This window comes from Drosophila sulfurigaster, chromosome 3, assembly GCF_023558435.1.
Source record: "Drosophila sulfurigaster albostrigata strain 15112-1811.04 chromosome 3, ASM2355843v2, whole genome shotgun sequence".
Taxonomy (NCBI): Eukaryota; Metazoa; Arthropoda; class Insecta; order Diptera; family Drosophilidae; genus Drosophila; species Drosophila sulfurigaster.
Window position 1 is genome coordinate 26,447,312 of NC_084883.1, and position 12,404 is coordinate 26,459,715.

Genomic DNA, 12,404 nt, shown 5'->3' on the forward strand with positions numbered 1-12,404 from the left:
TTTAATCATGATCAATTGTTAATGCTGTTTGTTTCAAATTTATGATTCCTTAACGTTTGGTTGGTTTCGGTATATTTAAGTATAATTGTAGAATATGGCTTTATTGCAAATGAGTAGCGGGTATCTTACAGTCAAGCAGACTTGACTGTATCTTTCTTAATGTATTAGATAGTGTGATGTGTAATTGGCATTTGACTTTAAAAATCATGAAATTTACTTTCAAAATGTGTCAAATGAAATGTGTGTTAATGATTTTATTTAACTGTACATAAAATACTTGCTAAGCTATTTTTATATATATAACAAATTAAGCAAATCAAATCAAATCAATTAGCAAAAAACATCAGTATTAAATTCAATCATTCATTTAATTTTACACATATTTGATTTAAATGCACATGTAGCCATTGAATCAAAACCTATTAAGATACAAGAATTCGCCTCTAGGTTACTTTGCACTCGACTGCTGCCAAATCGACAGCACTAAATGTCAAGGAATTAAATTCGATGCTTCCGTGTTGTCCTTTACCTCTAGGAATCTCTGTGCCAATAATAGCTCTCTAGGTATGTTAGGTGAGTGTGTATGTGTGTTTGTGTTGGTGTTTGTGTGTGTCACATTCCCACTCGCAGTACAATTCAACTTTATTTATTAAAAGTGCTTATTACTTTAACACTTGAGCGCGATTTAACACGATTTTCTCAAGTATTTTTGTACGACTTTCTCGACTCTGCTCCTTCTTCCCCCTACCGACCTCATCCGCAGTCTCATCCATCTAGAGCGTTCCGGTGTCAAGGTACGTCCGACTCTTTCGCTGTCTGCCTGTGCAGCGATACCAACAGTGGGCGGAATTCTTTCAGCTACTTCTGCCATGACTCTGACTACTTTCACCTCTCATTTTCCATCTACTACTTGCAGTACTTAAGTTGAAGCGTAGCAATCGTGACCCATCGTTTGCCCCTGCTGCACTTGTGAGCATTTAGCTCACCTACAACTACTAAAGCGACAACTACAGCTACAACTACAACTACACCTGAAGCAGTTTCATCTTTTTCCTGTGCACCGGAGCTTGAGCTGCTTCATCATTTTTACTCTTTTGACACACACACATACACACAAACAGCGTCAGAGTTATCCCAACACGATGCGACATGTACTTGCACTAACTTGTACCAGTGTGAGTGTGAATAAGGGGGTGCGTACTCGGTGGGGGCGGGGGGTATTCGTACTTTGCCACGACTGATGCTGCGGCTTATAAGCTGCCTTTAGCTATGCTTCATGTTGTTGCTATTTGTCCTTGCTGTCTCTTCAACGCCATGACTGTGGGATCTACTAGAACAGACGGACGGACAGACAGACAGACGGAGAGACACACTCACACATATATAAAATAAGATATATATGTAGTTCGGCTTGACTGTCTGCCTTTGCTTGCTATCATTGCCAGGAGTGAAAACTTGGGCTGCCACTCGGATTGCCTCTGACTCAGAGACTTAGCAAGAGAGACAGAGAGGGAGTCTGAGACTGTGGCTGTGGCTGGAGTTTCGGTTTGTTGCTGTCCCTAATATTGCCTTGACTGTTGTCAACATGCTCAACCTATTTGCTGGCATTTGTTGGTGTTGTTGACTTTAAGTGTGTTGATTTCATACAATTAACTTTTTGCCTGTTTGTTTTGTGTGCTCCTCGTGGTTTTGCCATAATTTCCTGCTCTCTCCCGTCGCCCGAAGTCTGCTGGTTCTGCCAGCCACACACTAATAGACATTTGTTGTGCCATTCGCTTTGCGGATTGTCAAATTGTCAGCGTGCCAGCGAGTCACTGACATCATTTGACAGTGTCTTCAAAACATATGATGCCACAACACCAAAAAAAAATAGACGATACAAACGAACAAACACTTCATTCGTTGTGGCATGTGCAAAAGCCATTGTCTGAAAAGCTGATGCCGATTGACATTGAAAACATCTTTGCTTTTACTCGCTTTATATTTAGCTTCTAAATTTATACACCACATTTGGATTAAAAAGTACAACATATTTGTGTGGCTTTTAAAATTCATATTGGTGGATCAAATATATATATTTATAAATATTTGCTCCATACACACAAATATTCCCAAACGCTTTCATAAATTCATGAATTCCTTTCGATTCGCTTTTATTGTTCGGCTAAATTTTACGCGTAAAAAGTCATTTGTTTTGATTTAGCGGTTTTACGCAAAGCGAATTAATTTACATTATTTTGAATACATCGCTGACACGTCGTTGGCTATATTTACGGCCGTGGGTTTAAGTACACAAAATACTTCACTCTCACATTAAGGCTAAAGCTTAAGCTGATTTTGTGTAGAATTCGAGGAAGGAAATCTTTAAAAACGAAAGTCGACTATTGGATATTGTAGGAATTTTTGGGGTATGTTATTATATTTTGAGAAATATATTTTCTGTTTAGTGCATATTTTTATTATAATAAACAATTTCTTTGACTGCATTCCAATTTAGCTAACTTGAAATATGTTCAAACATATAAAATGGCTATTTAATTGGCATATTTGTTGAAATATTCGAATTGAAATTTTATTTTATTTCGTTTGATAAAATGGTCTTAACCAAATATATCAAATAACATGTTTTGCTTGTCGAAAAGTAATTGAAATGTGCACAACTTTAAACAGCAATTCAATCGAAGTTGAGCATGAAGAGTTGATAGTGAAATAAGTAGCAAAAGAGCCTCAAGTATATTTTATTGCGATGAATGCAATTCCATAAATGTTGCTTTGCTTAGGAAACTTAATCTGCGAATATTTGTAGAGAAAGTTTTTAAATTTTTAAAATGATTTAAAAATGTAACTAACGCTTTCTGTTGCCAATGGCAAAAATTCAATACAAGAACGGTAATGGAAACTAATTACAAGTAAGAAAGCTATAGTCGAGTGTGTTCGACTATGAGATACCCGATACCAATTTTTAATATAAGTAAAAAAAATCGGTATTATTATTATAATAATAGTATGAAAAATACTAAAGTATACCGAAGGCCATATTTGGTATATCTATATAGTATTCTATATATACTATAGTGTACAAAATATGCGAGATTGTTTTATGTCTTATGATATGAGATGCCTTACATACTTATAACAACCTTTTTCCCTATAGGTAGCGGGTATAATAATAATGGGAATGCTTAAAGGCTTTAATTGCTTTAATCAGCATAATTTACCACAACTGTTACAACATTCAGGTTAGGTGTTGATTCTAAAAATTAAATTGGATAATATGCGGACTCTTAATGAAAGTATTTTCGCTGGAAATCCGGCAATCCTGTACTAATATCATAAATGGTTAGTCGTATATATGTACATATAAAATTCAATTTCCTAGCTTTAATGGTTTGTACAGCGTGTGGATTGCCAATCCCTCAGTCTGTCAGTCAGTCAACCAGTCAACCAGTGAGCAGAAACAGTTTATTATAGTCGCCGAGAGATTAGTTAGGTGCACTCGCAAAAGAACGGAGTGGAGTGGAGGGTGGGTGAGGATAAATGGGTATTCTCTGGACGAGAACACTCAAGTTTACACGTTTGTTTTGCGAGATTTGAGAAGCTTTCATGAATTGGGTGCCATTTGGTCTGCGAGAGCGAGAGTCTAGAGAACGTCATCAGCACTCATAAGCCACTAAATAAATGTGTTATGGGTGCGCTTAAGTGCTCATTAATTCCAAATGTCAAACTATGTGTTCGAGGAAGAAACCAGAAACAGGAAACAAAAAAACCAAAACCAGGCACACACTTAACCCGGCTGGAAGAGAAGGTTTTAACGGAGCGGAGACAAACACTAATGTAAATGATGACGATAGCTCTACCCTCTGTACAATATATATACATATTGTATATGAGTACGTCTCTTGGTAAGTAGTACGATTCTGGCATGCTGTAGTAGATTATTATCCGGGCAGCGTCAAAACCAGGCCGACGGCAAATGCGTAAGTAAATATTTAGGAGGCACGATTCGGCACTCAATTTTCAGGTTGGCAGCGAGCCAGAGACTGTTGCCCAGGTAGACGAAATGTAGGCATGCCGTGGAGGCCCGACGATAAGCATTATTGTACACAAAACCCAATAGACGTCATTCTGTGTTGCCTTTGAAATGGAACAGGTATTTCAATTGAGATACTTCTGCTGATGCTGCTGCTGTTCGCAAATCTCGTATCTCACATCTGGCATCTGCAATCGCAATGCAACAGCACATCGTTCAAAAGTCGACAAAAATGTTGGCCAAAAAAAAGAAGGAAAAAGTGATTTAGGCTGGTCTGACTTTTTGGCTTCATGGGAGCACGCACACTCACTCGGATTTGCCGCGTGATTCCTTTTGCTGCTGAGTTTGAGTTTGAATTCGAGCATCGAGTATAATGCACATTGCTACAAATTGCGATTTCCATTGCGATTGCAATTGCAATTGCAATTGCACTTGCCACTGCCATTGCAATTGAAATATCAACGGGAGCAGCAGCAAACTGCAAACTGCAAACAGCAAACAGTTGCCTTTTCAAATTGTGATACAAAAACTCGACTCGACTTATTCCCTGACTGAGTGTCACTTTGAAGCACTCACATGAGGTGTGAGCTGGCAAGTACTCTGCTGTAGTAGTAGATATCCATTTGCCAGACAATTTCCATCATTACAAATTAAGCACTGTGTGAGTGTGTGTGCCAAAAGCAGCTCGAGAGCACCTCTCGATGATCTCTCTTTCTCTATGAAAAGGAATGCTATCAAAGAGCAGAGTGTCAATCGCCAATTGGACTTTATTCATTCATTTTCTTCTATTTGATGTTACGAGTGTGAGCCGAATGTGTGTGTGTGTGTGTGCGTACTAAGTTTTATGTCTTAAACAATTTTACCTTTAATTAAAATTTCAGCAAAGCTTTGTGTGTGCACAGATAGTAGGAGCGTGAGGACAAGGAGCATAGCCGGATCCACGCCCGCATAAATTAACTTTGGTCCCACTCTCCCAAGCTAGTATGTCGAGGCCGGTGTAAACGTCGCTGTAAGTACCTTATCTTAATGCGCGCCATATCTACCCTAATGCAGATAATAGGCCAGGCCGCTATTTAAAGTCTAACAACCCTTTTTATATGCAAATTGTTGCGCCACGCGTATACGCCTCGACGCCCCTAACCCGATACCCCAACTCCAAGTCAGGCATCACCCCTAAATGATACCTCCCGGCTAAGGCGACTGACTGCTGACTGAATGAATACCTCGGCACCTACTCCATCCCCCACACTCTCTTCTGCTTGAACTGACAGTCTCACTCAGACACACAACCTGACTGCGCACACAACTTGACATTTTTTGTACATACTCGTATCCCGTTTAAACATACAATCCTACACATCAACGAGACTACGGCAACACGGCAACGGCAACGGCAACGGCAACGGAGCGCTCGTTTTTACTCTTTTTTAATTTCCCTCATTTAAACAGTCTGTGAAAAGGAAAAGCGATGGTATGTGTGCGTATGTGTGTGTGTGTGTGTGCAGGAGTGGGTGTTAGCTTTCCTTAGCTGCGGTCTTTAGATGTATGTGTGAGCTATGCTTCAGCACTTTATAGCAGTATGACATCTACAGCCTTTCTTTGTCTCTCTCTGTGCTGCCTGTGTGTGGGCGAAAAATGTTAAAATAATTTGCAATTTAAATAGTTTTAATTAACTTTTACTAATTTGTCGACGCTCACAACTTGGCACAACTTGGCAAACTAATTTTAAAGTGATTTATTATTTAAACGGCTTGCTGATTGGCAGCTCTGCCCAAAAAAGCACGGAGCGCGTAAAGTGCCCTGCGGCCCAATTAGTAAGGTGTGTTTAGCGAGTGCTCTGTGGCCGCCGCTTTGATTGAGTGAAAATGCTGTGAAAATGGCTACAATAATGGCCAACAGTCCATGCTGAAATTGTGCGCGAGATAAAGTATGGAAATTGTGGCTGAGCATAATTAACTACTTACAAATATTTAACAATGTTGTTGAAATCAAATCCATTTGGTTTATCCTAAATCTGAACTTGGCAATCATGCAAGGGCCATAGAAAGTTCACTTGGCAGCCTCCCGATCCATAGGAGAATGTCTGATTATAGCGTCGCACCAGAAATAATCCATATCCAAAAATCAAAGTCATCGCAGCAGTAAAAATTCCGCATGCCACATGCTCGCAATTAAATGAATTCAATCTGAAAGTGAGAATACATTTTAAAGATATTTCTCTAATAAAAACACTCACTTTTGTCTCCGCTTTAGAAAATCAAAGTTTGAACGTCCAATAAAATTGCCACAGTCTCTGCACTTGACTGTGCACACAACACCACGATCCGGTGGATTTCGGCTATATTTATTCACTGTACGGATAATTGTGCTGCGTGTCCGCCGAACGAGGACGTGAATTGAAGGTTGAACCGTCAAGTTCATTAGGGATGTCTTGAAATTCGTCATATGTGGCTCCAGCATTATTTGATGATATACTTCTCGTACTATAAAATATAATATTTTCAACGCTTGCTATGAAACTAACCCAAATTATTATACACTAACTTAAATAGTATTAAAAAATAATATTATTTAATTAAAATTTGTTAGTCATATATTACAAAACTAATATTAGCACTAAATGGTTCTTAATATAATTTAATTTTATTAATTCAAAAGAACAGTATACCAAATTAATATAAGCTAACTTAACTATCATAATTAAATAATTTTATTCAATAAAAATTTATTTAAAAACTCTAAAAGACTTAACTATAATTTTAAAATAATTTGAATTACAATTTTCTGACAACTACACGGAAATTACATTATTACTAAATTTGGTTTTATTAAGCCCTAAGATATTTATTGCTGTATTTCACTTTGTACCTTAAATGTCCTTTAATCGACCCATTTAATGGTTAAACACAACTTTAATAGTTACTCTCATTCGTAATGCCAATTTACGATTTATTTGTAAGCTGATTTCAATTTGAAGAGCTCTGCTCTTGTGAAAGTCGTCGCCCGATTTGTTGGCATTAATTTCCAATAAAAATACTCGCTGCTGGCTGCGCAAAAGTAATTAACAACAAATTACAATTTACAAATTTAAAAAAAAAACGGCAAAGCAAACCACCGACGATACACTTACAGCTAATTATATTTGACGTTGAGTTGAAATGATTTGCAGCGTTAAAAGCACAAAATAAAACAAGAATTACAAAGACACGAAATTCACATTTTCGAAAAGTATGCGAAAAAGTTTTGGTTGCCATTAAGCAAAAATAAAAAAATTAAAAAAATATAAAATGAAAATGGGAAATAAAATTACAAAATAAAATAATGAAGCAAGAGCGAGAGCGGCCTTCAATTAAATAAATCAAATAAATTAAAAGTGGCCAACATACAATTGAAAGCCAGCCACATAATTGATTTACCAATATATTTCTCCAAGTTTGGACCTAATGAAAATGCTGCCAAGAGAATAAAAAGAGGAAAGAAGAAGAGAGAGCGAGAGAGATGGGAGAGGAATGTTTTGGAGTGAGTGAGGTCCAAGTGCGATAGCAGTCTGTAATTTGTAATTGGCCAACTGCAGTCGGCTAAGTAATTGGCGCCACAGAAAAAAGGACTCTCATTTACTAACACATAAAAGCTTACATACATACATACATACTTACACATATACACATACATTTTCCGCACATCAATTGCCGCAAAACCGCTTGCAAAGTAGAGGAAGCGAAGCCAAGTCGTGCCACACAATATTTTGGGCAAGTGATGCGAAACTAATGCGCCCCAAAGTAGACTACACAGCGCACTTGCTGCTCTTGTTGTTGCAACTGGGCGCAAAGTTGACCAAAACGAACTTTTCGACTGCCTCCAGAGCAAACAGCAGCTGGGTTTGGTTCCACATGTTGGCGCAAATTGCAATCATATTAAAAGCAGTAGCCGCCACGGAACGAATGAATTAAAACAAAAAAAGCAAAAGGCAAACAAACCAACATGCTGCTGCTTGCTGCTGCTGCCATGCCACATAATGTGGCACCCACAAAATGAATGTGGCGCGAAAAGGCATTTAAAATGGCCAAGCGTGGAGGCGCCTCCCAAAACCGAAACTAATCATAGTCGCGTCGTCGTCAACGTCGTCAGCATCGAGACAGCGGCCACTCGCCGTAACCAGGAAAACCCGTAACACTTTGTCGGCAGCTGGAAGCGAGATGGAACTGAAAACTGAAGTTGCGAGAAGCAGTCAGCAAAAGGGAAAGGAGGGGAAGACGTGAATTTGTGTGTGTTTTTTTGGCGCGACAGTATGACCACATTAAAGCATGCTGCCAAATGTTAATTTCCTCGCTAAAAACTTTTGGCCATTTGCTTTATTGGAGCATGGAAATGGAATGCGGAATGGCAACAGAAGAAGTTGGAAAAAATACGTATAGAATGCTGCTATAATTTGTGGCCGCTAAAAGTTGAAGAAATGCTTTTCCAGCAGCTGAAGTGCATTTGGCTTTATTGGATTTAGTTAATGACGAAAGTTTCTAGCACAAAAGTCGTTTGGACGGGATTTGAATATAAACGATATACGAATATAAACTCATTTGCAAGCAAAATGCTGAGATATATATGCTTGAAGACGAAATGCGTTTCAATCGCTTGAAGTGCATATCCATCATAAGCTTATGACCGGCTCTGCTCGGCTCGTCATATGAATCATCATCATGGCCATTTTTGCCGAGTGCACGCAATAACAATTAATTGTGCCCACATGCAACAGGAAGCAGCAGAAAGCAAAAACTTAAACAATCACATTCACACATCCTCGGGCACAGACAATTGAAACTTTTGCCAACAGCCGCCGACAACCCGGTTCCATTCCACATTTCGAGGACACGACGACACAACTTTTCCACTTTTCTTTTGCCCTGCTTGGTTGGCTGGCTGGCTGCCTGGTTGGATGGCTGGTTGGCATTGCATCGCATCGACCATCGACCAAATTATCGCAGAGATGTGTTGGCATACCATGTCCACGACTATACATTACCATTACCATTACCGTTAGGGCAACACAGCGACAGCGACCGAGGAGAAACTTGTATGTATTTTTGGTGTGGGGGATGGCACGAGAGTGATATAAGTACTTGACCGGGAAGTAGCTATGGGTGACTGCTTGTGGTCGTTTTTCGTTTCCTCGTTTTCTTTGTCTCTTTTCCCCGCCTCACTTTCTCTCTCTCTCTCTTCCTTACTCCGCACTCCTGCGTCGATCCATTCATTTTGTCATGCGTCTCATTCATTTTGACAAAGCAGATGCTTGGTCAGCCCCAAACTGATGATGATAATGATGATGATGTGGGTCTCTGCGTCTCCGTGCTCATTGAAGTTTGCTTACGGCTGAAACGTCCGATAGCCCCCGATGGTAGATGCAACAGCTTCCACACATTTTTAAGTAGTCCTCCAACAGCAGACAGATAGCTCAGACAGCCGGACAGATTCCAGATTCAGAGTCGAAGTCATACTTGTGATTGTGTCGCAGTCGTTTCGCCTTTGTTGTGGTTCATTCAGTTGCATGCAACGTCCATCCACATCCACAATTCACATCCACATTTCACATCCTCATCCACATTCACATTCACATCGCTCTCTGTCGTTTGCTGTTGCATTCTTCAACGTATTTTTAGTGGCGTCATGGGCATCATACTCGTACTTTGTATTGAAAAGTTATCTGGCGCGAATCCCCAGCTATGAGAAGCTATAAGAACTGTGTTTATTCACAGCCTGCATACTTAAAGCGCTGGCTTCCCAATTCACCCAGCAAGCCATTCAGCTGGCACTTTATGGATTAAACTTTTGGCCCAGCAGCAAAAGACAGTTGAATAAACTGAGCAAGCACATCAAAGAATATAAACTAATCCGTATTCACACTATTAATTTTGGAATCATTTTATAGCATTTTAAAAGTCGTTTGCTGGGTAAAAGTGATTCCCCTGCTGTTCGTCCTGTCCTGCTACTGGTTGTTGTCTCGTGTGGACGAGTCTGTATCCTTTGTCCTCGTTGCCATTGTTTAATGCTCACATTAAAAATGCCTCATTGTTGTCGTTGTCGTTCTCGTTCTCGTTGTCTCTCTGGCGATGTCGCTGCCGCTGCAGCTGTGGCTGTCGCTTTTGGTGTCGTTGCAGACTTTCGACCACACCCTTTGCACCAAAAAATTTTCTATTGCATTTTTTCAGCTAGCTAGCTCGCTACTACAGCCGGGGACATTGCACCGCACCGAAAAGTTTTCAATAAAAAATGTAGGCTCACTCGAGTATGAGCGCAAATATTTTTGGTGCATTCTTTCTCGACTTTTGCGCACCATACAAAAATCCCTTGCGGAAGACTGGCTAAGATTATTTTATACGCTCTCGTAACTACGAAAGCTGGCGTGTCTTCATTAGTTCTTATTGGTCAACCATATATTTTACAGTCAATGCTTTGCTTATCCTTGACACAGTGACAGGATATCCGCAGTGTAGATTGCCAACTAGTTGTTCCAACTCATTGGCGATAAAAGATATGCATACTATAGAGTTTAAATTAATGTGTCAAATTGCCATATGATTGACCAGAATCCGATATGGTTATTAAGCATAGTATCATCGACCTGAATTTATTTTAAAAAGGGAATGAAAATAGTATTTCTTTAAGGTAAGTAAGCTAAATATATACACTATACTCATAGGGTAGAACGGACTTTTAATACATACTGTAAAAGCCAAATTAATGATATTCCTGAAATTTGGTTGCAATCAGAATAAAATTTAGAAATTGAGAATCTGGTATATTTTTAACTTTATGGTATATTTTGAACGTAGTAGTATAACGATATACCAATTATAGTCTTCGATACAAAATAGTGTTAAATTTGTGTATTTTTAGAAATATACCGCACTGTTTTTGATTTACTGAAACTGGGATGCGGGTATTTCACAATCGAGACTCAACTATAGCTTTCAATCTTGTTTTCTACTACAATAACATAAGTATAAAATAAAGCATATATGCTTAAAATATTCCCATATTTTATTCCTATAAAGTTTCCTAAACTATTATGTTAAGCTAAAATAATATCCACAACCTTGACCTCAACATATTCCACACACGCAGTCAAAATAAAACAAATCATAACAAAACATATTTTCTTAAAATAGTTGCTAATATTATTCAGACATTATTCTGCAACATTTTGCCCCCAACCAAATGCTGAATTTGTCTTGACTTTTAAGAAATTACCTCTGATAATTGCTGACGGAATTTGTTGGTCAAGTATACTACTCTTTTTACCATTGCCAAGTGGAAAGTGTGTACAAATCACGCACATTCCGGAAATAACATTAAAATAATACATTAACTTCACCAAACGTTGCGTCGCCCACGCTATTATAAGTACGGAAAATGTAATTAATAAAAAAAGTTTTGGCTTAACTCTTAGAGGGCGGGCGATGCGTGTTGAGCGAGGAATTTGGCGAGCGGCACAATGACCGCCAACCACTGTGCCTAAGGCTGAGAACGCCAACTTCGAATCATATACTATAATGTAATAAAAAGAAATTTCCACAAACATTTGGCCTAATTGTGCGACGAATAACCCATCGACGAATTTACTAAACTCAGCACTCTCAAATGCCAAATTGTTGTATGACTGTTCGTAAGGTTTTACCTAACTAACTAACTGGTCGAACAGCGTGACACAAAGGAAAATCACCAGAGCGAGAGCAAGAGGAAAGAACAAGAACAAGGTGTGGACTGCAGTAGAAGACTGCCCACACGTTGCATGTATAGAAAAGTACTCACGACACACCGAAAAGGTCTGAAAGGTGCTGTCGTTGCCACCATGACATCGGTGAAAAACCAACTACACAACAATAATGTCACGATATGCAATAAACTAATAATTTCGGCTCGGCCTAACTGAATTAAAAAGCGGTATACATAATTAATAATTTTAAGTATTCATAAATGTATTTTTTAAGGTAAACACAGTTGCTGAAATTTCAAAAATGTTTTAATATATGAAAAATATAAAAAAAGAAATAATTTGAAAAAATAAAGGTTAAACAAGATCAACTTAATATTGGTCGAATGTAACTATTAAACCCCAAAATAATAACTTCAGAAATATTAATTCACTTAATCATTAACCTACTGATTTTATTTGGAATTTTGTCACTTTATGGTACATTACATTTTCTTTTTTATATGTTGGATAATTTCCTATTTTCGTGCATACTTTTATGTCTTCATAATGTCATAATTTGATACGAAATTGCTTAAAAGTAGAACATATTTTATGGTGGTAGAAAGAAATATTGTATTTTGTGTTTGCAAAATGAATTATTTGAATTTGAATTAATTTCTTGTATTT

General features: G+C 38.3%; 1 protein-coding gene across 1 annotated transcript; it reads right to left on the reverse strand.

Moving 5' to 3' along the window:
• Positions 1-5,994: 5,994 nt before the first annotated feature.
• LOC133839889 (uncharacterized) lies at positions 5,995-6,516 on the reverse strand. The gene is made up of 2 exons (XM_062271521.1): positions 6,267-6,516; positions 5,995-6,216 (listed from the first exon to the last, which is right to left on the reverse strand). Exons 1-2 carry the CDS (start codon positions 6,488-6,490, stop codon positions 6,039-6,041), a joined length of 402 nt encoding a protein of 133 aa, XP_062127505.1. The 5' UTR covers positions 6,491-6,516; the 3' UTR covers positions 5,995-6,038.
• Between the last annotated feature and the right edge of the window lie 5,888 nt (positions 6,517-12,404).

What these genes read in the sequence shown, in the direction of transcription:
- LOC133839889 (XM_062271521.1), bottom strand. Translation starts at nt 6,490, where the DNA reads ATGCTGGAGCCACATATGACGAATTTCAAGACATCCCTAATGAACTTG. An exon ending in TTTCTAAAGCGGAGACAAAA is followed by an intron (nt 6,217 to 6,266) that starts GTGAGTGTTTTT and finishes TCTCACTTTCAG; the next exon opens with ATTGAATTCATTTAATTGCG.